General features: G+C 45.5%; 1 protein-coding gene across 19 annotated transcripts in view; it reads right to left on the bottom strand.

The window, feature by feature from the left end:
* Positions 1 to 202: 202 nt before the first annotated feature.
* The window catches only part of KEL (Kell metallo-endopeptidase (Kell blood group)), a 43,487-nt gene continuing 15,718 nt past the window's right edge, over positions 203 to 27,971 (bottom strand). For 13 of the 19 annotated variants that reach the window (XM_037911459.2, XM_007068607.4, XM_027830743.3 and 10 more), the window contains 12 exons: positions 24,780 to 24,968; positions 23,976 to 24,121; positions 23,405 to 23,531; positions 22,494 to 22,604; positions 19,056 to 19,154; positions 18,407 to 18,484; positions 17,803 to 17,906; positions 17,041 to 17,151; positions 14,840 to 14,907; positions 14,298 to 14,464; positions 13,063 to 13,158; positions 5,296 to 11,717 (listed from right to left, as the gene is read on the bottom strand). In XM_037911459.2, the coding sequence (XP_037767387.1) occupies positions 11,541 to 11,717; positions 13,063 to 13,158; positions 14,298 to 14,464; positions 14,840 to 14,907; positions 17,041 to 17,151; positions 17,803 to 17,906; positions 18,407 to 18,484; positions 19,056 to 19,154; positions 22,494 to 22,604; positions 23,405 to 23,531; positions 23,976 to 24,121; positions 24,780 to 24,968 (1,473 nt within the window). In that variant the 3' untranslated portion in view covers positions 5,296 to 11,540. Of the gene's footprint in view, positions 554 to 5,295; positions 11,718 to 13,062; positions 13,159 to 14,297; positions 14,465 to 14,839; positions 14,908 to 17,040; positions 17,152 to 17,802; positions 17,907 to 18,406; positions 18,485 to 19,055; positions 19,155 to 22,493; positions 22,605 to 23,404; positions 23,532 to 23,975; positions 24,122 to 24,779; positions 24,969 to 25,113; positions 25,148 to 27,971 lie in introns of those variants that run through there. The other 6 variants (XR_005227182.2, XR_006290222.1, XM_027830739.3 and 3 more) reach the window with 6 other exon arrangements.

The following is a 27,971-nucleotide window of genomic DNA, read 5'->3' as shown; positions in this document are numbered from 1 at the left end:
GAGTTACCTTTCCAGCGACTGCACCCATTTTAAACAGGGACAAGTTGATTGCAAGTAGTGATCAAGAGATGAAAAACTCCATAGCCCAATCTCATTCCCCTTGAGCCATCCGGTGTGCACCGCCTATATCTGGGGATCATATGGAACCTGTGGTGTCTTGTGTACTAGAGTATCCTTGAATCAAGGCACTGAGACTTGATAGTGGTATTCATAAACAGTGATCTTTATTGATCTCACCTGCACGGCAGGGCATATATACAGCACTCACTAAAGGCCAGATATTCAAGGGAGCTCAGCACACTGCAGGTCCTATTGTGGCACTAATGGCCCTCACTGTGCTGAGCCTTTGTGAACATTTGGCCACAGACTCCTGAAGTCTTGTCCCAGCCAGCATGGCCTGGGCTCATGGTAGAAACAGGGAAAGATTATCTGGGGCAAGTCTCTTTTTGGATTGTTTCAAAGTCCCAGTCAGGAATCTGGAGATGGCCGCAGAACATCCCAGGATGTAGAAAGTCATATTCCAGCCCATTCAGTCTTCTGATAAATTCCTAGGCTTGAAAGAAATGGTATCCTGAGCATAAGGCTAAAAATCCCAGGCACCCAAGAAAGAAGCAAATACCTGAGAGTAGAAGCAGCATCCCCGAAGAAAGAGTGTAAGATTACTTTGGGTTTGACACAGATAAGTTTGTTAACTGGCTACTGCCCAACAGTTATATCCAGGAAAGAGTAAATAGCCCAGAAGTCTGTCCCATAGTCATAGATGAAAGGTAGAAAATGTGAAACAAATAGGAGGAATAAGAAAATGTGCAAGGGCGGGAGGGCAAAAAGCAGAGGAACAGCCTATAAATGATGGTGCAAAACTTTCTGCTTAAAATTCCACAAACTTTGTCAGCATCTCCTAATGGCAAATGGAGCTGTGGTTACACCGTGAGTTTGAAAATGATTAGAGAAAATTGCTTCCCAAGCCACACGCTGGAAACCCCATCACTTGAGACATATAACTGTGGTCCAGACAAAGAACTGAAGGCTAAACTGTAGTGGACAATCCACTAGAGGCTGGGGGAAAGAGAAGTGACGGACAAGACATGACCTAAAATAACTTTTTCATCTATAATATAAAACTACTCAATAACAGCAGCTGTGTCTCTTCACTGATGATGCTAGAGCACCATCTGGAGGCTGTTTTAGGGCATATGCTTCTATTTAAAGCATCTTGAAATCTAGTCATCTCCTTCTTAAGTAGAATGTAGTTTCAGATCCCACCTCTGCCCCTGAGTCCCTTTCACATTTTTTATGGTTTTACAAGCACATTTTCCTATTTTTAAAAATGTGATTCTCTCCACTAAAAGAAAGGGAGTACTTGTGGCACCTTAGAGACTAACCAATTTATTTGAGCATAAGCTTTCGTGAGCTACAGCTCACTTTATCGGATGCAGGCCACAAGTACTCCTTTTCTTTTTGTGAATACTGACTAACACGGCTGTTACTCTGAATTCTCTCCACTGGCGCTGTGTGAAAGATCTGTACAAACAACAGGGATTCTAGCTAACTGGTAATACAGGGAAACTACTACACAATCCCTTCCCCCTGGCACAAAAACAGAGACAAATATGATTTGTGAAGTCTGTTTCTGTTATAATATATGAAGTGAAACTTGTAACAATAATAGGTACAACATGTTCAGAGTGAAGTGTGATTTTCAGATCAGTGGTCTCCCTTTAATTATGGTCTTACAGTTTGCTAGCCCAATTTCCTTAGCCTCCCTTTTAGTTTTGTACAGTCTTTGCTGTAAGTAAATCATGATCCGACAGATTCCCAAAGTGCTTTCCCACTCTCTCCACATTCTAGGTTCTTGTTAGCAGTGAGTCCTTGCTCCATTCTGAAGGGGACTCTTCCTCCCCCCCACCCCCAGTTCACAGGGCAGATGCACAACAGACTATGACATCACGGTATGTCACAAGGGCCTAGTGATGTCATAGCCCACCCTGAGCTGGAGTCAGTCTGCCAGGAGGATCCTGAGTCCTTCATTAATTCAAGGGGCAATGAGTACAGGCATCTCCTGCTGGACGGGAGAGGTGGAGGAGGGGTGATCCAATCCTGATGGTTTCCCTGGGGTACACCATCTATCTGTTGGCCGCACTCCTGGCCACCCACTTCCTGGTGTTCTCTGATGCCTTCATACCATCAAAAAGCCAGACCATGCTCCATGGAGTCAAGGACAGGAAGCTTGAGGGAAGGAGCTCACCACCAGGTTAGAGAGGCTGTCTCTGGCTTTCCTGTGTGGAGAGCCAATGCGGAGAGAGGATGGACTGAGAAGATGGCAGAGTGGGAAGGAAGAAAGGATGTGGTGAAGGAGGGGTTAGAGTGTGAGGATTTTAAAAAAAGGGAGGGTTCAAGGGGACAGCTAGAGATGGAGAAAGAGGGAGGGGAATGGATAGAAAAGCAGGAATAGCGGTTGGCAAAGAGGAATGAGAGGGGAAAAGGAATGGGACGGGGAGGGAAGAAAGGTGATAAGAAGTGACAGCATAAGGGAAGGGTACATATAAAGAAAGGCGATTTCAGAGGAGCTTGTTTTTTAGTTATCTATAGGTGCAATGCCTCAACTCAATGAGGCCCTACTCTGGACCAGGGCCTCTGAGTGGTAGTATGATATGTAAATGATGCATACCCAGTCTGGCACTCTGTCCTTCTCTAGGGATGGCTAGGCCAACTAGAAATTGGTAAGCCTGCTGCAACTGTTGCTGAAAAATCTGTCTTTTAGCTCAGGCAGCAGAGGCTCCTGCATTAAGATCCAGAGGTCTCAGGTTTGCTCCCCGCTGCTGATGACCCATCCAGGAGTGTCGGTGTTACAAATATAATTACTAAATGATACAGTCCTGCCATTTTCTCACTCATGCCAGCTGAAATGCCACTCATAGGCAGGGAGCAAGGTTTCCCCTTCATCCGCTCAGCTCCCCTTCCCAGCAGGGCTTGCTCTCAGAGCTTCTCTGAACAGGCATCCAAGGCTTCCTCCCCTTGCCCCACCCTCACTTGGCCTCACTGCTTTCTGCCTCACTTGGGGAGAGAGAAGTGAGCAGGCTGTGAGCTTGAGCACATTCCACCTCCAGCAGCCTTCTGTGCAATGAGGGAGATGGGACCAGAGTTCACAAGTTCAGGGGGAGCAAACGCTCTGGGAGAGGGGCACTGGATCCCTGTGGGAAGAGGGAAGGCAGAAAAGGGGAGGTGAAAGAGATGGGAGAGACCAAAGAGAGAGAGAGGGCCAACCATGAAGAAATAAAGGTAGGAGGGACTAGATGAGAGATTGTTGTTGAGAAAGGGAAAGGGAGGAGGGAAAATGCTGTAGGGACAAGTAGGGTCATGTGCCTCATGCACAGGCCTGGAACTCCTGAGTTCCATTGCCAGATCTGCCACTGACTTGCGGTAGGACCTTGGGCAAGTCTCATCCCTCTTCTTTGCCTCGGTTTCCCCATCTATAATGATCTTGGGTCACAGGTGGGTGAGAGCACCTTCATAGCCTCGGATGACAGTGTAGCATTCATTTACTAGCATTAGCTTTCATTTATTAGCATTAGATGATTTTGCTGGTATAGAAAAAGTTCATTCACTTCACACACATCCATAAGCATGTCACACAAGGAGCTACATAGAATTTGGCAGCTATGACAACAATATGGTGAGGGATGGGCTAAGGGGACATGTCTAGGGAGAGGAAGGATAGTGAGGGGAGGGAGTTCGGAAGAGAGAAAAGGGGACAGGAAGGGAAGCAGTTGGGGAGCTGGAGGGGACTGAGTGCAGAAGGGAGTGAAGGAGTGAGAGCATGGAGATAGGGTGAGGAGGAATTGAGGGAGAGAATGGAGAAAGGAGTGGGAGGAGAGGAGAGACAGACATAGAAGCAGCAAGAGACCAAAAAGAATGAGAGAACAGACAGGATGGACAGTGAAAGAGGCAGAGAGGACTGAGAGAGGCAGAGAGGAGAGCTTATTCCCCCTCTCGGGTTGCAGGCTGGGAGCAAATGGAAGAAACCTTTGTGGCCTCGTCAACAGGGGAAGGCATGGAGGTGATTGACATGGTGCAGAACGAGGATGCACAAAGACTGAGGAACGCAGTGGTGAAGGATTTGCTGTTGGATCTGGCCATCTCCTTGAACACAGGCAGCATCATGCTCTTTTTTTTATGCGTGACATAGAACCAGAAATCATTGCCATGCTCATGGATGAAGACAACCTGAATGTCTACCTGCGTTTCATGATTGCCTACTAGGCAGCAGTGCTTTTCCCCACTACCCACACCCTAGGGAACCTGTGACACCAAGTGACAACAGGCACCTTCCCCATCACCCAGACCTGGCTCATCTCCCAACTCCCTTGAGAACAGCAATAAACCCTCAATCCAAAGCTTGTGGAATCTCTTATAAACCAGACTTCCCCATCTCAGGATCTCCATTCTCTGTCTCCCATCTCCTTTTTATGGCAGAGCAGAGCACTCCTCAGTGAGCTGGGCCAGGGGGCTCTAAAGGGGCTTATGCGCTGCATTGCCATGTTGGTGACCTACCTATGGGTCACAGTCTTAATTCCTTTCTCACCTGGTGCTGCTAAGGTGACAGAGACCCAGTTTCTACAGTGTGGCAGCCAAAATACCTAACCGTCCACCAGCGCAAGGATCTGAAGTGACTCACCCTGTAGGTACTTAATGGTTAATGGTTAAACCAATGACATGGATTGTTCACATGAGAATGAGTGAAAGGAACTTGCTACACAAAGGGCAGCAGCTGGTCCATCTGGTCTGGTATTCTGTCTCCAACAGGGGCCATTACCAGATGCTTCACATGAAGCTGCAAAGTCCACCATAACTATACAAACATGTGCTTACAGGGGAAGGTATTTCTTAATGCAAGCAGTTAGTGTTTGTTTTATCCATAAACTAGTAGATCTGATATTCTTTATAAGAGCTGATCCTATCCAATGTCACTGCAGATATTTTCTTACTCAGATACATCTCAGCCTGCTTTGAATCCCACTTTACTCTGCATCTCCATAATATGTTGAGACAATGAGTTCCACAGGCCAACTATGCCCTGTGTAATAAAGTCAGACACTGTAATGGCCAAAAATGTCCCATATTTAAAGATGTTTCTGTCTTTGAAAGAGCAGCAGTGTAAAGGGCTTACACAATTATGTTACATACATTGCTGGAAAAGAAACTACTGAATGACGAACATTTTTCTCAACTACATTCCAGAGAAAATGTTTTTTTCCTGATTAACAAGGAGTAAAAAAGTCAAAACAGAGCCCAATGTAGATTACTGTAAGAATCAGTTTAAATAATAAAGAATAGGTTTGTTGGGGACATAACACAATCTTTTTTTGATGATGAAAATTATGAGTAAAATAACTAAATACACTTTGAGATACCAATTATAAAAAAAATCACCAAAATAGCCAATAGAAAGCATATGAGAAATATTAAAATTGACCTGCAAAGGATTTTTAAAAATTGGGCTTGTGCCAACTTTTGCTGGCCTGGGAAGGATTTATTAATTTATTTTCCTTCTTTTTTTTTTTTTTTATATTAGAAATTCAGGTCTTGTCCATCCTAAAAGACTTTACAGAAATTGGATAAGTAGGGAAAAGATGACATTACTAGAGTCAACAGAGACTGAAGTCTGAGCAATTGTGACAGGAAAGGTTTATAGATTGTTCAGAACTCTTTGTTTTTATTAAAATCCAATGAATGAACAGTTTGGACAAAGGATGTCTACCCCTTCAGCTGAGCTATGGAAGCTCACAATACAGGTATTATGACACCCCATAAGAAGTCGTCTGGAAAAAACATGAAAGATCAGGCTGATCTTTCTAAAGCAAACACCAACCAGAAAAGAAAGCCTTATTTTTTGTAAAGGTTTTCTTTATAAAGCCTTCTTGTAAAGAAGCAAAGAAGGAGACATGCAACCCAAGTACAATGGAGTGAGTCAAAATGAGCTGAATCATTCTCAGTATATATTGCTCACAATTCATTAGGTCAGGCTGTAGTATCTGAAGGAAATAAATGCAAAGGAAAGAGGAGTATTTTTCAGGGAGTCTTGCTTGAGGTGACTGAACTAGGAATTAGTGGAACAAAATTGAACAAAGAGGAAAAGTTCCGGTGTGGGAATCAGTAAACACTTTAAGAGTGATCTGCAAAGGATAGCAACATTTGGCTTGTGCTCTTCTTTGTGAGGGACAAAAAAGGCCTAACAGGATTTGTTAAGGTAGCACCCCAGTCATGAACCTGGACTCCATTGCTAGGCACTGTACAGATACAGAACAAAAAGGGAGCCCTACCTAAAGAGTTTACAATCCAAGTAAGGGTGTGTCAACACATGGAGTTATTCAATAATAGCTGTCCCTGAATAACTCCATGTTAGTTAAGCTGTAAGGTATTCACCACCTTCTTTTCTTTTTTTAACCTTAGAAATAAAAGGAAAATAAATCTTGTTTTTCCTGTTTTGCTGGAGGTCTTTCTTGGAAGACATGGATATGTAGATTCTCAGATCTCACAGCCCATACTTGAAGGGCAAGGTATGCCCTATTTACAAGAGCTTTGCTTCACACTGATTATTCAGGTATTTGAGTTTGTTAAACAGATGTTTAAAAAACAAAAGCATCACCACCAACAACCAAACAAATGGTTTTAAACAGTTCGAGTAGAAAAAAATCTCTTTCCATCTCAATGAATCAGGTTTCATTTGCATGATTTCTCTGATGTCATAAAGATCCTAGCTCTCTGGTAGTCCAACAGGCTTCCAAGAAAAGCATGGCTGACAAGACCTGAATTTCCAATGTAAAAAAAAAAGAAAAAATATTGGCGGGGGGGAATGCCAACACATTCAGGAAGCAAACAAATAAAAGAAAAGAAAAACCCCAGAAATCCACATTTGTTTCTCATTGGAAGTAATCTTAAATATGTAATATTAGGTTGGTTTTTTTAAAGGGAGTCAGTGTGATGCAGTGGATAACGCATAGGGGTAAGAGTTGGAAGGCCTGGGGTGAAATCCAGCCGTATTAATATCATAAGGGAGTTTTGTCAATGACTTCAAGGGAGCCAGGATTTCACCTATGGTTTATTCTCTCATCTCTGCCACTGACCTGCTGTGCGATAATGGTTAAGTCATTAGTGTATCTGTGCCTCAGTTTCCCTATCTGTAAAATAAAGATAATGATATCTAACCCTCTTTGTATAGTGCTTTGAGATCTATGTATGGAAATCACCAGCATATGTGCTATTACTTATATCAAACTGTGAGTTTGATATACACCATTTTCTCAAGACTAGTAGAAATGTTTCTATGATTTTCTTTGTTCACTCCAAGGAATACAGATTTTTGTTTGGATTTAAACATTCTCCTGCAGCATTTGTAACTCTGATATTACAGCAATGACCTAGTGCTTGAGAGCTGGAAAATAAAACTGACAGAAAAAAAGTGAAATTCAGCAGTCTATTTTCATTCTCTCATACTGAGTGAAATTCAAAAATGAATCAATCAGCATTAATAGTAAATAGTACATTTAATATTTTAAGATTATTTCAATTATAATTTTTCAGTCAAAAGTGTTATTAATAACAACACAGATAAGGAACCTTTTATTCATGTACATTCTCTTTGGCTTTAATCAGTGAGAACAGAACAGTGGAATAGTCTTTCAAAAGAAGTGCTGCTGAAGAATATACTGTGTTGGCCTACCCTGGCTGGCACTGGATTCATAGATTCCCAGGCCAGAAGGGATGATTGTGACAATCTAGTCTGACCTCCTGTATTAACAGGCCATAGAACTTCCCCCAATAATTCCTGTTTTTTTAGAGCAACATCCAGTCTTAATTTAAAAATTGCCAAAGACTGAGAATCCTCCACAACCCTTGCTAATTGTCACAGTGATAAGACAATTAATAGGTCTTTTCCAGCTTTAATTTTGATGCTCATTCCCAATACCAGTATCTACTCCCAAAGAATCACCACACTGGTAATACAGTAAGTCCTCACTTAATGTCCTCCCGCTTAATGTTGTTTCGAAGTTACGTCACTGCTCCATTAGGGAACATGCTCGTTTAAAGTTGTGCAATGTTTTCTTATAACAGGTTTGGCTGCCTGCTCTGTCCACTGCTTGTAAGGTTCTGTGGAAGAGCAGCAACTTTACAAGGGAGCATTGCACAAGTTCCTCTTCTCTGCCTCCTCCCCCTCCCTCCCAGCGCTTCCTCTGCCACCAAACAGCTGTTCCTCACTGAACAGATTCCTCTTCTCCGCTCCTCCCCCTACCTCCCAGAAAGTCCTAAGCACTGCCAAACAGCTGTTAGGACTTTCTGGGAGGGGGGAAGGAGCAGGGATGCGGTGTGCTCCAGAGAGGAGGTGGATTGTGGGTGGGAAGAGGTGGGCCTGGAGTGGAGCGGGGATGGAAAGAGGAGGGCCTGGAGCATTCCCCGGCAAAGTCAGAGCCTGTTCTTCAGGGGGGAAGCTTCTGCTGCTGCTGCGAAGGTGCTTCCTAGTGTCCTTGCCTGCAGCGGGCTCTGCCTGTGTGGGGTAAGCCAGGGGCACTTCCCAACCACAGTACAGTACAGTACTGTACAGTATCTAATGCCTTTTGTCTGCCCCCAGAAAATTTCCTTGGAACCTAACCCCCCGCATTTACATTAAATCTTATGGGAAAATTGGATTCGTTTAACATCATTTCACTTAAAGTTGCATTTTTCAGGAACATAACTACAACATTAAGTGAGGAGTTACTGTATAATGGTCAGAGTAAACCAGCTCCCACCATTTAAAAAATTTCCCAGAGATAGCTTTACAAAGAAACCAGGCATCCGTGAGCTGCAGGAGGGGTGTGTTCACCAATTCTAGTGAATTTAGGTTTTTTGTTTTTTTAAATATAGGTCTAATTATCAGGGCCTCCAAATTGATAGTTTTCAGGCTGTTCTTAGTAACACAGAAACATTCTTAAATGCCAGTTTTCTTGCTGCTCCTGAAATCCACTACATCTTTCACTCTTTGCCTCCCCTACACTGCATTACTACAGGACATTTGGTTACAACGATACTAGGTCACAAAAACATAACAGCAGCAAAACTCCCCTATCTGGATAGCAAAAATTCCTGAAAAGCAGTTTGGTATTTGGAGAAGCATTCTAAAATCTGGATGGTTAGTCTGACTCTGGAGGCTCCCATAAACCCTGGAAACCATCCCCTACCATCCCAACCTTTCCTTAAACAGGCCCAGGCCCTAGCTAAGTTGATGTAGGGTGACGATATTTTCCCAAAGGGAACATGGGACACCATATGGGGCCAGCCCAAGGCACCACAGAATATCAGGGTTGGAAGGGACCTTAGGAGATCATCTAGTCCAACCCCCTCAAAGCAGGACCAATCTCCAATTTTTGCCCCAGATCCCTAAACGGCCCCCTCAAGGATTGAACTCACAACCCTGGGTTTAGCAGGCCAATGCTCAAACCACTGAGCTGTTCCACCCCCTCCTGCCTTCCTGTGTGGAGCCAGCCCGAGACTCCCTGCCACCCACCTGTGGAGGGCTGGTCCAGCCCGAGCCGCTCTCCCAAGCCCTCCTCCTGCAAAGGGCTGGCATTGCTGCTCGCCCGCACACACATGTTCCTCCATGCCCCGCTAAGGTTTGCACTCAACCTTTTTGGAAAAACTGAGCATGTGTACAGTTTCCTCTTGCTAACCGATCAGTTGACAAGAGCAATGGGACAAATGCCCAGTTTTGCCAAAAAAAATCGGGACAGCCAGGACAGGGCTTAAAAAAAGAGACTGTCCCGGCCAAAATGGGATATATGGTCACCCTAACCCGATGCCTTTTTGTGAGAGGGAACAAGACTTGTCTGTTATCTTCATATGGAGTGACTGGGGGCAACGAGTAGGAATCTCTAACACCTTGTGGGGGTCGGGAGGGATAACATCCTCCCAGACCCCATTTCCTCCTGACTGTACACGATGAGGCCCTGGTGCAGGACTACGTTAGGGGCTCCCTTCCAAAATCTAAAATGTTGCTTATGTCCAGCATTGGGCCCACATCCTACCGCACCACCTCCCACATCTTCAGTTGTCCGCCACAACTCCCCCCACCTCTCCCATTTGCCCCATAGTACACCAACACCTCACACCCCCAACCCCTCATCCACCGGCCCCCAGGACTTTCCAGGCCACTCACCAGTGCCCAACTCAGCACTCCGCTCCCATCCCAGGCTAGGGACGCAACTCCTAATCTTGGCTGGCGGCTGCCCTTCAGTTCCTCTCACCCCATTGTCCACCCCACATCACACAGCAGACCAAATCTGAGTGATGAGTGGTGTCACCTGGGTCACAATGCCGCTCAAATCTGGCCTGGGCCCCAGTGGGGTAAGAGCCAAAGTTGTTTGAGCGACATTGCCACCCTATGGACCAAGTGACGTGCCAGAGTGCCATTCCATCTGGAAGTCCCCCATAACTCAATGGTTCCGGTGGAACTTCATTACTTGCAACATTGTATCTACATCACTGACTCCTGAGATTCCACTCCTTGTCCTGTCCATGAATTGCTTCCCCACTTCCTCTTCTCCACAGAAGGGGTTCCACCGTTCCAGCCTTTCTTCTCCCTCAGCCAGTGCATGCTCTTCCCCTTCTTCTGAGTGTGAAAAAGCTTGAGCATAGCTGCTACTGCTGCTGCTATTCCTTCTCGGCAGAAGTCAGCAGGGGGAGCAATCAGAAAAGAGAGGCAGCTGCTGCATTGGAGGAGGGGTATCTAGGGTTTGATCCAAAGTCCAATGAAGTTAATGGAACTGAGCTTTCCATTCAAGCTGGCACTGGGCCAGGCCCCTAGTGGTCAGAGGTAAGAGTAACAGGGGAAAAAACAATCCCAAAGAGCTAGGCAGGTCAGATCCAGGACACTAGGCTAAGTAGCAGAAAATAAGATAAAATCCCAGGACCATCCCACTCATATTGGGGGCGCTAAGACAGGTGTGCCATAACATATCTAGCTGGGGTTTTTAGCAATGTACATTAATTAAATGTCTCATCTTCCCATCTGGAAGCAGTAACCAGCATGTCTCTCCCTCCCCCCCACCCCAATGTGCTTTCAGAGTGAGAGAACCAGATTCTTCTATCCCTGGTGGTCCGGGTGGGAGGCATGGGTGGGAGGTGTGCATGGGGACTTGTGAGGTTCCCCCCAAGTTGTTAATGATTGCAGCTTGTCTATTGATCTTGCAAGCCTGTGCCCCCATACTCTGAAGAGCAAGTTTGGCCTAACTGGGGCAGGGCATGCGGAGCAGTTGGGGAGTAGCACACACTGTACTGGCTGCTATGTTTAGCTTTTCTTCCCTCCTGCTACCCAGACTGGAACCTTCTGCCACCACGACCTGTTGGCGGGGAAAAAGGATGAGAAAGAAGGAATGGGGAGGAATTGGTTAGGCTCCAGCATGTCTCTGCGTGAGGGCAGGCCATTCTTCAGCAGGGAAAAGTTCTACAAAGCTCCAGTCTCCATACCTCTGCCTGTCTCTCTTTCTCCCCCTCCTTCTCCATGTGGATTACCAGATGTGGCACTTGAAGGCTGGATTCATTGGTGTTGTGCTGGAGCAGTGGAAATGCCTGGCAAAGTCCTGGCTGTTGCTGAGGGGCCCGCGGACACGGAGTGGTGGGGGGCTGTGCGGGTCCCTGTGCAGGAAGGCTCGCAGTCTCTCAGGGCTCTGGTGCCCACACATCCCCTGGAGGGAAACAAAACAATCATGTCAGCATCTAAGAATGATCCCAAAGGCTTACTTGCCCACGAGCCCTCACATAGGTTCTGCAGGGTTCCAGCTTGTCATCCTTCCTGAGCAACATGAGCATGACAGGAGACAGGAGAGACAGAGAGATATGCTGGACAACCGTGCCAGGAGAGAGGATGACACTCAGATCAACACCTGGATACTGCCATTTCCTAGCGCATGGTAGAGGGGTAGATTTCCATCTATCCATATCTATCTGTCCTAAACTTGTCACTATTTTATTTCAGTGTGTTGATTTAGTCACAGCCCTGACAAAGCCAAAATTATGCTTGCTGGAAGGGGAAGCACCTATAGGACAGGCAGTGCTGTGAATATGTCATTCTTTGGAGGGGAGTGTCCAGCCTTTATTCAGGTGGTTTGCAGTGTCTGGGTCATACTGGACTCATCCTGTTGCTGGAAGCCCAGTTGATCACTCTGGTTAATCCTGCCTGCATTCACTGGAAGCTGGTCCTAGAGCTGCCACATCCCTTCTCTAATGCAGACCTTACCAGAGTGACCCAATCCTTTGTAGCCTCAGGACTGGATCACCTTCTTCTGCACTCTTCTCAGGGCTACCATCAATAAGCACCCTGAAGCTCCAGCTAGTGTCGAATACAATGGCTGATCTCTATGTTCCCTGAACCTCTATGAGAACATAACACCAGTGATCTATGAAGTGCACTTCACTTGCAGCTCAAGGGTTTGGTTATGTATGAGCCCTAAACTTGCTAAGAGGAAGGTACCTGAAAAATCTCACTCCATCCATCCATCTATGTGCTTGACCCCCATCACCAAAATACTTGATCAGCTCTCTCCCTAAAGCCATCATAGTGGCGGTGCAGGTTCACTCTTGCTGTCTTTTCCTTCCTGCAAACCTAACTTTCTTCTTGCCAACTCTTCCCCGGTAAGTAAATTATCTTTTGACAGGGAAGTTAAATATAATTTGGTTTTATTTATTTCATTATCATCAGTCATCATAACCAAGGGTTCTTAGATATTCCAGTGACTGCTGCCTTAGATAAACCTTAAATGATGGATAGTAGATAGATATTGTTGTGCTTGGTCCCTTTGACAGTCTGTTATCGCTTCAGAGCCCAGTGTAAGGTGTAGGTCTTCAGTGAGGCCTTTGATCAGCATTTAGGGAGCAGTCCAGTGCTGCGAAGTTGGGGGAGAGACTCAGACCAGGAGGGAGGGAGATGGTGATAATCAGACACACAGACCAGAGAGAGAAAGTATGAGAGGAAGATACATTAAAAGAGGCCAGATGGGCTGGGACAGACAAGATCAGCAGGGTGTTCATTACATTGGCAAAGCTGATGTAGAAGAGCTGATGGTGTGAGAGTCCACTCCTGGGTAAATTCCTCTCCTGTTTGTGCTTTTTCAGCCAGTTCTTATAGGCCTGTGGGGAAAGAGGAACAGATAAATTAAAATAAAAAATCTCAGATTGTGTCCCACAAATATCATTAAAGTTTAACGCACAAGGGAGAGCTGAAATCAGGAGCCTTCATCCTCCCAGTGTGGATGCTGGTGCTGCCTGCTGGTGCTGCCCTGGAGCTCTTACGCTGGGACATAGACATCCATCCACCCACTCACTGAGAAAGTGTAGCATCCTTTTCTTTCCCATCCCATCTCCTTGCTCTCTGAGATGGCTTATCCCTCCCCTCTTCCCTATCAACCTAACTGTTGTGCTTCCCATTCCAGACAATACCACACAGTGGCAGCAGAAGGTCAGAAGATGATGCTGTTTGATGCACTATAATTGAATAAAAACTATTTCAACTTGAGTCACCCATGCTCAAAAAATTCTTGCCATGCTTTTCATATCACTAGTACCTTCTGTCTAAAGATCTGAAGGCATGTGACAGACATTATTTAATTAAACCTCATAACTTCCCCAGCAACAGAAAACTGAAGAGGAACTTTCTTCTACAGAGTACTTTCACCTCCATAGATATGGGTATCGATTCATCAAGGACCAAGACAAATGAATTGAAGGACATCAGTTTAGTTTCCAGGGGCCTGTATCAGCTTGAAATAATAGTCACTTATTTTCATACAAAGGACCGTCTTGGAATAAAAAAGACCAGGGACTGGAATAGCAGGGGGTCTGCTGTACAGGACTGAGGTTCATTGGCAGAGCTGTGTGGGAAACCCAGGGCTGGAATAGCAAGGGGGCTGCAGGCCAGGACTGAGGGGCATTGCCAGAGTTGTGAGGGGAGCCCAGCACTGGAATAGCAGGGGGCTGAGGGGCATTGATAGGGCTGTGTGGGGAGCCCAGCACTGGAATAGCAGTGGGCTGAGAGGCAGGACTGAGGGGCATTGGTAGAGCTGTGGGGGAAGGAGGGATGGGGTGGAGGACTGGATCAGCAAGGAGTGCAGTTAATTTGGATTGAGGTGCATTTGTGGAGTTACATAGGGACAGGAAGTTGGGCAGCCCAGGACCAGAATAGCAGGGCAGGGGGTTGCAGGGCAGGACTGAGGGGCACAGGCAGAGTTGTGTGAAACTACAAGACTAGAACAGCAGGTAGTTTGTGATACCTGGTAAGCGATGGCGAGTCCTCCTGTGTCAGCTGCATTCTCCAGCAGGGTGAAAGTGCCATTGATTCTCAGGCCCTGCAGAGAGTAGCGTTCATACTGTTCCACCAGGCAGTCTGTACCCCGCACTAATGCATCCCTGTTGCATCTAGGACAGCTCTCAGGCACCACTGTGGAGAAGAGGGAAATCCAAGAAGGTAAATGCACTATCAGTATCCACTGGGATTCAGTCACTTCTCCCATTAGTAATGAGCATGGTCTGGGATTGAGTCTTCTGAATTTACCAAACCCACCTTTGCACTATACATTTAAATAGGGAGCAGATCCTGGAGGAACTCCCCTGAGCTCTCCAGAGGGAACACACCCCTGAGGCCTGTGACAGTGAGCAGAGGGAACAGATTCTATTATAAATTAACAGCAATGGTTCGGGTCACTGGAACTATTTTTAAAGTCAGCGTGCTGAAAGTGGAAACCATGTATTTAGTTATTATTACTACTTCAAACCAGGGGATGTTGCTGCACCCTGAATGGGTCACAATACGCACCATAATCGTAGACCGCATGAAGCAGCTCGTGTGCCATGATGACTCCCATGGCTCCAAAGTTCACAGCACTGAAAAACACAGAATGTAAAGAGGTATCAGCTGCTAAACCTGCAGGAGGCAGGGGAAGCATGGGTTTCTCTGTACAGCCCTGCTCCATCAAGTATGATTCTACTCTGCCAAATGATGATGTAAAACCAGTATCAGGGGCTACATGCTTATCGTCTCTGTTATTCCATATCAACATGTTCAGTAAATGTATAATGTAAAGACAGTGGGATTGTACAAGTGAACAATTGCAACTGGATGTTTGTTAACAAGTCTGCTAAAGATGTGCAAGATAGTAATCTAATCAGGGGTTTCACTAGAAATAGTTGTGGTACTCCCACAAACTCCACCCACAAACCAAGCTCCACCCATTTGAAACACCAGAATGAGTCCACTCACAATCAAATTTCCACAGTATGATCATCCCTCTCCTTTCTTACATGTCTTGATCAATAATGAAAAAGCAAAGAACATTGACATGTACGTAGTGATCGTTACTAGATTTCAGAATCAATAGGTCACTGAAGTGAATAGGAGCAGCTCGCATCTCTCTCACAGCTGCTGCTTTAAGAGTTCTGCAGACTCAGGAGACATCACTGCACTGGTTACACTCAGTTCACATTTTAAAGGTTATCTGCAACTACAGCTGGATGTATAACTGATTTTTCAGTTTACTGGCCATTCTGAAAAATCAAAACTAACTTTTATTTCAGGGTTGACGAGAATTTAATTTTTTTTCCGCAAACTGCTGAAAAAAAATTTGCTTTGTGTTGAATGAAACATTCAGTTCCACCTGAAAAGAAATTTCATTTTCAGTTTTTAAAAAAGTTTCTTTAATAAAATTGAAGTAAATTTCAAAATGAAAAATCATTTAGAATTGAATAATCAAAACATTGCATTTAAAAAATGTCAAAACAAAATGTTTTGATTTTTTTATTTTTATTTCAACTGAAACAACTTGGAGAATTCAAAATGAATTCGTGAAATGTTTTTGTCAACCTCAAACTGCATTTTTGGAAAAAAAACAAACCAACCCTGGATGTCTGACTCCTGAATCTAATGCTCTCTCTCTCTTAATGGTTGGCTCTGCTGGGCTAACAGTCGTAACAAACGCACTTCCGTCACAGTCAATTTAATCGGCAGATCAGACTGATACAGGGGGCAGATCTGCTGATTCCGAAGTGACTCACTCATTAAGTGGAAGCACATAGCATTACAAAAGTATATTTGTTTTGCTATTATTCATTTCAGCTGTGTCCCATTCTTAATCCTGTTATGAGTTTTATGAGTCATCAAGGGCACATGGGTGTTCTACAGCTAGGGGGTGTAAGTTTCACTATAGACTGAAAAGAATTATTATATTGATCAGACCACTTGTTTCATTCCTTCCCATAGTGAGAGCCTATTTTTGTACAATAGGAATTTAATGAGTCTGGGATTATTCTCTCTGTGCAAACCTTTCTCCAGGGGGACAAAAAATTACATCAAACAATGTTTGATGTGTCTTAAATGACCACTCAATGACAACAACTGGTTGCTCAACAGGGGTGCTCTCATTATAATAGAGGAACAGAATTGTACTATTGGATGGTTCACAGGAAGGCATACAAACCTCATAATGCAATAAATAAATAAATAAATAAATGGTTGCTTAGTAGAGGTGGTCTTTTTATAAAGGGGAAGCAGAGTTGTCTTTGATCCATTTGAAGACATTTTGGACAGGAGATTGCCGAAAGTTTTCACAGGATTTATTCTTGGAATCTAGAAAATAATATACCCCCATCTTTGAGTGACCCAATATTGAGGTGGGCTCAGGAACTGTCTTCTTTGTAGCCTGTCTTGATAAGCCTCATGTCTTTTTTCCTTCTGCTCTAATATATTCTGCCTGCCTGTGAGGGCCAGGAAAACTGCCCGCCTGAGTCTCAGGGTAAGAGTCTGAGGTTACTCAGCGTCAGCGGCTTATCTCAGCCCCACATGGAAATCACTTAGGCTTTGATTTTGCTCTCAGTGAAGCCAGTGGCCAAATTCCCACTGAGGTCAGTCAGAGCAGGACCCTCCCTCCTGCTTTTTGGCCTTTTGCAGTGAAACAGTATGCTGGAAACCCAGCGTGCCGAAGGGGTGAGGTTTATGTTGGTGGCTTTGCAGCCTCTTAGTACCTGGGGAACTCAGCGTGGAAGAAGGGGCTGCGGAACATTCCCGCAGGGAAGACCACGGTGTGGCGCCTCATTGAGTAGTAGGAATGGACAGACCAAGGGAAGACCTCCCAACTAGAAACAGAAAAAGAAAGGAGAGAGAACACCCACTATTAATGGCTTGGGACCTTCTCCTGATCTCTCTCCCTACTGGACCTTTGTGGGAATGGTGGTGACATAGAGAAAGGACTCCCCAGTGCAATCCCATACAGAGAGGAGGCAGAGTTATAGGTTCACATTATTCAGAACCTCATGTGTTCAATACAAACACTGTATCTGCCTTTATTTATTTATTAGGCACTTATTACCATTGAAAACATTCATGGATGTACCCTCCCCACACCACTGTCAGGTAGGCCAGTGCTAGTAGCCTCATTTTACAGAGTGGCGAAGAGACTTGCTCGGGGTCATGCAGGCGGCATGTGGTAGAACAGGGAAATGAACCCAACTTGTCTGACTTTCTGCTCAGTTCATTAACCACAAGAGCAACTTTCCTCCCCACTGTCTTAGCCCATTCCTATACCATATCTCAAATCCTCTTTTCAGAGTAGCAGCCGTGTTAGTCTATATTCGCAAAAAGAAAAGGAGTACTTATCCTCTTGTTTTTGTTGTATCGTCTTCTGTATCTGATCAGCTGCTCCTATACCTCCTCTCCAATGCCTATATACCTCCTATAACCTGCCCCCTACCACACATCATCCCCACCACCTGTTGGCTGAAACATACTTATCCTGCAGCTGGGGCTGAAGGAGCCTCAGGGAGAAATTTTCCCTCACAGCCTTCAGGCAGGCCACCACATTGAGCAAAAAGGTATTGTCATGTATCTCCAGCTGAGGAAAGAGAGAGGCAATGAGAGCGTATTTAAAAGGACACAGAAGAGAGAGTAAGAGAGAGATGAGAATCAGAGAGAGGATGGGGCAAAAGAGACAACACCAAACAGGGCAGAAAATGGGGTTAATCAAAAATCAAATATTCTCTCTTTTCTCTCCCAACCCTCAAAATCTCCAACCTAAGATGTGGAAAAGGACTGCAGGAGATATTATCACAAGCAAAGCAGAGCACGCCTTCTTTGGGGGATGAACTGTGCCACCCCCAACTTCTCCTTCCGCAACAGGAGGCAGAGTAGGCAAAGACGCAAGAGCACTGGCTGGATCTCCCAGCTTCTCCAGACCCAACCTCTTTCAAAACAAGACATTGGAGGGAAAGGAGAAGGTATGCTAGTTGTATGGAGTATGCTCTGCTCCCTTCCCCTCCAGCAGAAGGTGCCCTTGGGTATGGAACAGGTATATTACCAGTAACAAGACAGGTATGTTTGCATTGTATAACTCACATCCTGGAATTCCTGGTCCATTTCAGCAGTTTGGAGGATGCTGTCTGGATAGCCAATTTCCACCTGAAGCTTAGAAACCTTAAATCATTAAAATAAAATAAAATTAAATTAAATTAAATAATATACACAACCAAGAGGATTCCTTACATTTTGAATGTCTGTATAATGTGTTTCAGGGCAGGGTAAGTAGGACTTATAAATTAGCTCTGTAAAAATAAGAGCTGTCCTATTTGATTTCTCCAGGTAACACATCTCCCCTTTCTCTTCTCCTTTCCCAAGTCAGTGCCCTAAGGCCAAATGCAGCCCTGATATAAAGAGCAGCTGCTCTCATGAAGCCCATGGAATTGTTTTTTATCTCCCTCCATGTGTAAGCTTGTTGGTGCTCATATATGTTGGCACGTATGCAGCTGTGGGTGCGCATGGATAAACACTGAGCTTCTCCATATATACATGTCAGTGTATGACCATGTGCCTATGATGGTATATGTGTATCCACCTAAAAGTGTTGAGCAGGTATGTATAAAAGTGTCCATGTAGGATCATGTACATGAGCATGCATGTCAAAGTATGTGCAGGTGCAGACACCCATCCATTCTCCAGGGGCTTCTGGGACATAAAGACCGCAGTGACCTGTGTCTTCCACACATGCCTTGTCCTTGGCCTCTTGTCGGGTCTGCTCATCCATCCACTCCACCTGATCCAGCCGACTGTGGAGGGCATCTCGAACCAGAGAGAACATCTTCTCAGCCTGCCAAGGGGAAAGAGAGATACACTCAGGGCTACCGAAAAGCAGCTGCTCCTTAGGAAATGCCATATCTGGGTCTGAGAGGAGAGGGGAGCAATTGGGGCCCATGTTTATTCAGTCCTGGGCTACTCTCTCTCCATGCTCCACAAATTGAGCTACAGCCCACCCTGGTAAGGATCCCTCTTTCCAGGAAGTGAGAAAGAAATTCATTCTTTACATCCTTTCAGCCATGGGCTTGTCCCTATACACTGCTCCCTTAACTCTGCCCTGTTCTTCTCATCTCCCCCTTGCCTCTGCTTAGGTGAGAGGAGAACACAATCCCTTGTTCATTCAGTTCTAGACTTCTCCTCTCCTAACATGGGATGGGATCTATTCTAGACTACTTTCCCTTTGCTTGAATTAAAGGAAAATTCAGAATGCATTTAGTTCCAACTCCCTCTATTACACAATCTGACCCACCTCTTTGCTGGTGGTGTCTGAGGGGGATTCAGTCAGTCAGTTCAGGGCTTCGCTACACGCATGTGCACACACAAATACACTTCTCCCACAGTGGAACCTATATTCTGCCCTGGAGGAAGCCCAGTAAATTCGCTTCACTGCTGCCCTTACAAGGTGCTGAGTGCTGTAGTTTGACATGCTCTCCTGTGTCCTTCTTCCCTCTTTCTCTTCTCTGCTTCTTCATTGCTCTTTCCTCTTAAGGTCTCAGTCTCTCATTGTTCCATGTCCCTGGGTTATTTTTTCATGGCATTTTCCATACATTGCAAACCCTTTATAAATTCAGTGCTTGAGCCAATAACTTTGGTGTAGTGGGGTGGCCACCCGCTACTGCCCTGAAGGGCTTGAAATCATCCCTGGGAGAAGGCTGAGGTGGCCGAGAGGTCTGCTGCTAGGAAAAGCAGCAAACCTCGGCTGATTGGGGAACCAGCCTCAGACACGGCCATGCCCCAATCAGGGCCGAGCTGGCCCTTATAAAAGGGCAGTGGGCCAGGAGCAAACACTCACTCTCTCTCTAGATGTAGAGAGGGATGGGCTTAGCTGCTAGGAGCTACGCAGTGTACCAGGGCTGGGGGAAGGCCAAAGGAGCTGGGGAGCTTTGGCCTGGAAACCCCCCAGGCTGCAGGCCTTGTTAAAGGCTAAAGAAAGGTACTGGGGTTGCAGAGGGCAGCCCAAGGGTAGGCAGAGGCAGCAAGTCCAAACCCCCCTTGCCGATGATGAGTGGCACTTACACTGCAGTCTGCCCCAGGGAACGGGGGCTAGTTGATGACTGGCAGTGGCCATAGACTGAGGTGAGGTGGGGATAGAGGGTGGGGGTTCCTTGGGGAGGGGAGACCCAGATCTGTGGGGATACTGCCAGGGGGCAGCACCCCGGCCTGAAAGGGGCACCAGGGTTGAGGAGGGACTTGGGCCCAGTGGCAAGCGGGACATCAGCCTGCAGAGGGTGCTCTGGAGGCTGGAAATGCTAATTCCCTGGATGACCAGCACGAGGTGCTGCAGGGGTGAGTCCCGCCCCGTTACAAATGGAAATGGAAATCTGATCCCTTAGCAAAAAGGTTGCCCTTCCCCAGGGTATGCAGACTTGTTTGTTATTACTGAACCATTCAGAAGCCCTGGCATATTGGTTTGTTAATATAGGATTGCTCACAAGCACTGGGTAATCTATGCTAGTTTGTTATCATGAGATGGCTGGAACTGCACTTACTGTTCTAGGGTTGTTCATAAATGATGTTCATACTGGTTGTCATTGTATTGTTACTCATGAACATTAGAGATGTATGCACTGGTTTGTTATTGTAGGATCACATGAAAGTACTGACAGGTTTCAGAGTAGCAGCCGTGTTAGTATGTATCCGCAAAAAGAACAGGAGTACTTGTGGCACCTTAGAGACTAACACATTTATTTGAGCATAAGCTTTCATGAGCTACAGCTCGCTGCATGCACTAGTTTGTTATTGTAGGGATACTCATGAACATTAGAGCTGAACTGGTTTGTTATTGAAGGTTGTGTATGAGTACTGGGGCTGCATGCACTGGCCTGTTATTGTACGGTCCTGTATGACTGCTGGGGCTGCACACAGTGGTTTGTTAGGGTAGGATCGCGCATGAGTACTGGGGGCCCCACTCTCTGCTTTGTTACTGAATCATAGAAATCATAGAATCATAGAATATCAGGTTTGGAAGGGACCTCAGGAGGTCATCTAGTCCAACCCCCCGCCCAAAGCAGGACCAATCCCCAACTAAATCATCCCAGCCAGGGCTTTGTCAAGCTTGACCTTAAAAACTTCCGAGGAAGGAGATTCTACCACCTCCCTAGGTAACGCATTCCAGTGTTTCACCACCCTCTTAGTGAAAAAGTTTTTCCTAATATCCAACCTAAACCTCCCCCACTGCAACTTGAGACCATTACTCCTTGTCCTGTCCTCTTCTACCACTGAGAATAGTCTAGAACCATCCTCTCTGGAATCACTTCTCAGGTAGTTGAAAGCAGCTATCAAATCCCCCCTCATTCTTCTCTTCTGCAGACTAAACAATCCCAGTTCCCTCAGCCTCTCCTCATAAGTCAGGTGTTCCAGACCCCTAATCATTTTTGTTGCCCTTCGCTGGACTCTCTCCAATTTATCCACGTCCTTCTTGTAGTGTGGGGCCCAAAACTGGACACAGTACTCCAGATGAGGCCTCACCAATGTCGAATAGAGGGGAACGATCACGTCCCTCGATCTGCTCGCTATGCCCCTACTTATACATCCCAAAATGCCATTGGCCTTCTTGGCAACAAGGGCACACTGCTGACTCATATCCAGCTTCTCGTCCACTGTAACCCCTAGGTCCTTTTCCGCAGAACTGCTGCCTAGCCATTCGGTCCCTAGTCTGTAGCTGTGCATTGGGTTCTTCCGTCCTAAGTGCAGGACCCTGCACTTATCCTTATTGAACCTCATCAGGTTTCTTTTGGCCCAATCCTTCAATTTGTCTAGGTCCCTCTGTATCCTATCCCTGCCCTCCAGCGTATCTACCACTCCTCCCAGTTTAGTATCATCCGCAAATTTGCTGAGGGTGCAATCCACACCATCCTCCAGATCATTTATGAAGATATTGGCTGGGATGATATTGGCTGGGAAGATATTCCCAGCCAGTTGAAGGGATGAGGATAAGGACGGAGGTCCTAGTACTCACTATTTTAGCAATAAGTATATTGATCCCATAACCTACCTCACTCCCAAAGAATGATGGGACATTTGTAAGGAATAAGGAAGTGACCTGACTTTGACAGTGTATCAGCTAAGAATGGAAAGAGGAGAAGCAAATGAAGCTGAGTTTGTGTTTGGGAGGGGGAAGAAGAATACCTACAAGTTCCTTTGTCTCTTGAGGGAAAATCTCTTGCACAATCATCTCCGCAAGGACAGGCTCAAAGAAAGTGCTGGTGTCACTCAGGCATTTCCTCCAGCGATGGGCCAGTACCTGGGGGGCGGGGGGGGGAGAGAGAGAGAGAGAGAGGATGAAGGCAGAACAACACATAGAAAAAGAGGGACAGAGAAATGTGTACATGTGTAGTAATGATCATAGCAAATCAAGAATTTAATTTATTTTAATTAGATTTTTATCAACCCTAAAAGGCTTTGAGCACTTCAGAAAACATGACCATAAAACTCAAGGCTGGTTCACCCTCTTCACTTCCACAAGTGGAGGGGACTCATATCCTGGCTGGAAGGGACAGAAAAGGGAAACCTGCCCATCTATATGTTGTTCTCCAACCCCTGTCCTTGTGGAAGCCTCTTAATGTGGATTGGACTCCATGGGTGCAGTAGGTACAGGGCTGGCTTCCTTGATGGCATCATCACTAGGGGAAAGTGCTGGGAAATAGGAAGTAATGCTGCTATCACGGTCAGCATGTCCTTCCACTCTGTCCCTCCAACATGAGAAACTCTACTTCATTTAGGTTGGATATTAGGAAAACCTTTTTCACTAGGAGGGTGGTGAAACACTGGAATGTGTTACCTAGGGAGGTGATGGAATCTCCTTCCTTAGAGGTTTTTAAGGTCAGACTTGACAAAGCCCTGGCTGGGGTGATTTAGTTGGGGATTGGCCCTGCTTTGAGCCGGGGGTTGGACTAGATGACCTCCTGAGGTCCCTTCCAACCCTGATATTCTATGATTCTATGACTAGAGATCGAGGGCAGCAGCCAGTGGGGGTGGCCATGGGAGCAGAGCATCTATAGAGCTCCCTTGGGGGCTGGGGGAACTGAAGGGAAGCTGACTCACCATCCCAGATTCCCCTGTCTTTCCATGCAGCTTTTCAAACAGCTCCCTGCGTGCATCTTGGAACCGGCTGTCAAGGGCTGGGGAGAGATTTCCAACCAGGCAGAGGATCATATAGATCTGTAGGACCCTGGGGGAAAAGACACAAAGCAGCACATTTATAGGGATTAATATATAAGGAACACTTCAGCCAGCACTAAATGCACCCATATCTTGGGTAAACTGTGGCAGCTGTTTAACTGCAAACTGCAATACCATTTAACAGCGAAGACAAGGAGTGATTAACAGTACCTCTGCCTGGAACTGCAGGAAGAATTTAGTTTTGCAGAATATAATTGCCTGAGCTGGAACTGGGCCAGGAAACAAGTCAAAGTTTGCAGAAAGTGCCATAGGATCTTTAATGACTACAAGTGGGAAGAGCCCCTGCTGGGTCATCCTTCTGCAGTGCCTTAGTGTTTCCTTGGCCATCTTCCATCTGAACACTCACTAAGTCCATTCATGGTTAGTTTAACACCTGAAGCTATCACCGCCTCCTCAAGGCACAATGGCTACAGTATCAGACATCAGCTCCTACCTCCCCTTCTGCCATTTTTCAATCAGCCGTGACATGCCTTTCAAATAATCCATGTCGTGCACTGCGATTGGCTGGGAGATGTTCAACTGCACAGGACGGAAGGCTGCCTGGAGGCATGACAGCCAATCGATTGTGGGTGCCTTTTCCTAAAGGTAAAGCCAAACAGAAATGCTGAAATGTAACTTCCCTGCCTATCCCCAGGACTGAATGGGGAAAATAGGAATGTGTCTCTGCCCCCTTGTGGTACCAATCTCACCAGAGTGAGATTCAGGGGTGGTGACAGTGCAGGGAGAGGAGTTACCAGGACTGAAAGGGTGAAGAATGGAAGTCTCACCCTGGAACCAGCAAAGAACAACCTCAGCAGATTGGGGATGCACTGATAGCTCAAACAACGAAGAGTCCTTGTGGCACCTTAAAGACTAACAAATTTATTTGGGCATAAGCTTTTGTGGGTTAGAACCCACTTCATCAGATGCATGGAGTGAGAAATACAGTAGGCAGGTATAAAGATACAGCACATGAAAAGATGGATCTTTATACCTGCCTACTGTATTTCTCACTCCATGCATCTGATGAAGTGGGTTCTAGTCCACAAAAGCTTATGCCCAACTAAATTTGTTAGTCTCTAAGGTGCCACAAGGACTCCTCATTGTTTTTACTGATTCAGAGTGGTAGCCATGTTAGTCTGTAACTGACAGTTCAGTGACAGAGGAGACTCTAGGAGGCAGGAGAGTGGCAATTTTTGCCAGGCTCCTTCAAGGGGCGCCACACATCCTCTCTCACCTGGAAGTTCAAGACACACACCTGCAGCTCCCTGATAGTGGTGTGATAGAAGAGCATCCTTCTCTCCTGCCGTTCCTGCAGTGGGGTGACCTCCTTTTGGAGGTTGGAGATGAAGGACAAGGCGAAGGAGATGACGGTGGAGGTAACATTCTGTGGCCCTCCCAACAGTGTCCCCAGCTTCATCAGGTATGAGAAATACACACGGACAACCTGTGATTTAAAACCCATCACCAGTAGAAGAGCTATGAATTGGGATCTGAGCCATCCCACCCAACCCTTAATCTTTCAGGGGTTGCTCCCCACCATCTCATCACCATAAACCACCCCTTTCATCCCAATGTTCCTGTGTATCTACCTGGACCAAGGTTTGCTGAGTAGGGCTGTTGGACCTGTGAACAAAACTGAATTATCAGTGAGAAATAATAGCTTATAGTTCCCTTATACTTTATAAATGGTTTAAATATAGGGACCATTTTAGCACTGAAATGCAGCTACTTTTGGGGTGGGAGGAGGCAGCTGTTTAATTGCATGAAGCAGAAGTGAACAACAGTGAACAGAGTGGTACTGTCTTCTTTGGTGCCAGCTCAGGACAGGGCTGTAGCTAATTCATCCATATGCTAATAGAAATCAAAGGAGTGTCATAGAATATCAGGGTTAGAAGGGACCTCAGGAGGTCATCTAGTCCAACCCCCTGTTCAAAGCAGGACCAACCCCCAACTTTTGCCCCAGATCCCTAAATGGCCCCCTCAAGGATTGAACTCACAATCCTGGGTTTCAGAGTAACAGCCGTGTCAGTCTGTATTCGCAAAAAGAAAAGGAGTACTTGTGGCACCTTAGAGACTAACCAATTTATTTGAGCATAAGCTTTCGTGAGCTACAGCTCACTTCATCGGATGTATACTGTGGAAACTGCAGAAGACATTATATACACAGAGACAGTGAAACAATACCTCCTCCCATCCCACTCTACTGCTGGTAATAGCTTATCTAAAGTGATCACTCTCCTTACAATATGTATGATAATCAAGTTGGGCCATTTCCAGCACAAATCCAGGTTTTCTCACCCTCCGCCCCCCCACACACAAACTCACTCTCCTGCTGGTAATAGCCCATCCAAAGTGACCACTCTCTTTACAATGTGTATGATAATCAAGGTGGGCCATTTCCAGCACAAATCCAGGTTTTCTCACCCCCCCACCCCCATACACACACAAACTCACTCTCCTGCTGGTAACAGCTCATCCAAACTGACCACTCTCCCTACAATGTGTATGATAATCAAGGTGGGCCATTTCCAGTATAAATATAAATATAAACCTGGATTTGTGCTGGAAATGGCCCACCTTGATTATCATGCACATTGTAGGGAGAGTGGTCAGTTTGGATGAGCTATTACCAGCAGGAGAGTGAGTTTGTGTGTGAATGGGGGTGGGGGGGTGAGAAAACCTGGATTTGTGCTGGAAATGGCCCACCTTGATTATCATGCACATTGTAGGGAGAGTGGTCACCTTGGATAAGCTATTACGAGCAGGAGAGTGAGTTTGTGTGTGTGTGTGTGTTTTTTTTTTTGGGGGGGGGGGGAACCTGGATTTGTGCTGGAAATGGCCCACCTTGATTTTCATACACATTGTAAAGAGAGTGGTCACTTTGGATGGGCTATGACCAGCAGGAGAGTGAGTTTGTGGGTGGGGTGGGGGGGGCAGAGGGTGAGAAAACCTGGATTTGTGCTGGAAATGGCCCAACCTGATTATCATACACATTGTAAGGAGAGTGATCACTTTAGATAAGCTATTACCAGCAAGAGAATGGGATGAGAGGAGGTATTGTTTCATGGTCTCTGTGTATATAATGTCTTCTGCAGTTTCCACAGTATGCATCCGATGAAGTGAGCTGTAGCTCACGAAAGCTTATGCTCAAATAAATTGGTTAGTCTCTAAGGTGCCACAAGTACTCCTTTTCTTTTTGCGAATCCTGGGTTTAGCAGGCTAATGCTCAAACCACTGAGCTATCCTTCCTCTCCAAAGGTATTGCAGTGTAATCAGGACAATTGATTTGTGAACACACAAAGGAACTGTTAATGGTATTGTCTTTGCTTATCTATAACCTGTTGATTGCTATCACATTACATTATGTATATCCCTGTAACTAGATAACCCTAGATCAAAGGTGTTTGTGTTAAAATGAGGGTGTACTTGATGTGTAAACTTCATGAAAACTAATGAAGGATTGTTTGCTATTACATTACCTCTTACATTGTATATATCCCTGTAACTAAATTACCCATTAAAAGTGATTGGAGCCTTGGAAATGTAAATGAAGAAGAGTGCTAACTTCAAAGCAAGGGCCATTGTTTTTGACAATGGAAATTTACTGGCCCATGTGGTTGAAGACTCTCTTCAGATTGTCTTCTGTGAGCAGAAACTATAAATACTGATTCAAAGGAATAATCGTCACCTCTGACGGTTTGTGTTTGGTATCTTCCCTGTAAAAGTCCAAAGTGGAGATCCCCAGAAACATCTGTGTTCCCTGAAAAAGACTTTTGGGCAACTAGAAGTTTATTATATCAGCTGCTATCATTTTGGATTTACAAACTTTGACTCACCTATTAATGTATTTTGCCTGCTTTAACCTCTCATTAATTCTCATTTCTTTTCTTATCTGATAAATCTTTAGTTAGTTTACTAGAGAATTGGCTGCCAGCGTTGTCTTTGATGTGAGATCCAGAGTTGATCTGAGGTAAGTGACTGATCCTTTGGGATTGGGAGTAACCTAATGTGATGTGATTATTGGATTATACAACCTTTTATCATAACGTCCAGTTTGTCTGGGTAGCAAGATAGGCTGGAGAGGCTATGACTCCATGGTAAGGCTGATGTAGCGATCCAGGAGTGCACATTTGTTACTGGCTTGGTGAAATCTAATTATAGAATACACCACCAGTTTGGGGTGTCTGCCCTGTTTTCTGACAGTCTGCCTGAGACTGGCACTCACAGTTGTTAGCCACTCCAGACAGTGAGACAAACAAAATGGAAATTTTGGACAGAGATAGCAGACCAGACTCCTGTTTCTACTTGGATTATCAGGGGATCTTAAATATCCATGGTGGGAAGACAGAACTTTGGTATTTAAGATCTCTGAAAGACCCACACTCAGTAAATTGCAGTCAATTCAGCTGATCCAGTTCAGGAAGATGAAGAAGATGAAATGACTAAA

The sequence above is a fragment of the Chelonia mydas genome, chromosome 1, assembly GCF_015237465.2.
Source record: "Chelonia mydas isolate rCheMyd1 chromosome 1, rCheMyd1.pri.v2, whole genome shotgun sequence".
Taxonomy (NCBI): Eukaryota; Metazoa; Chordata; order Testudines; family Cheloniidae; genus Chelonia; species Chelonia mydas.
This window is presented reverse-complemented; position numbering and strand designations above follow the sequence as displayed.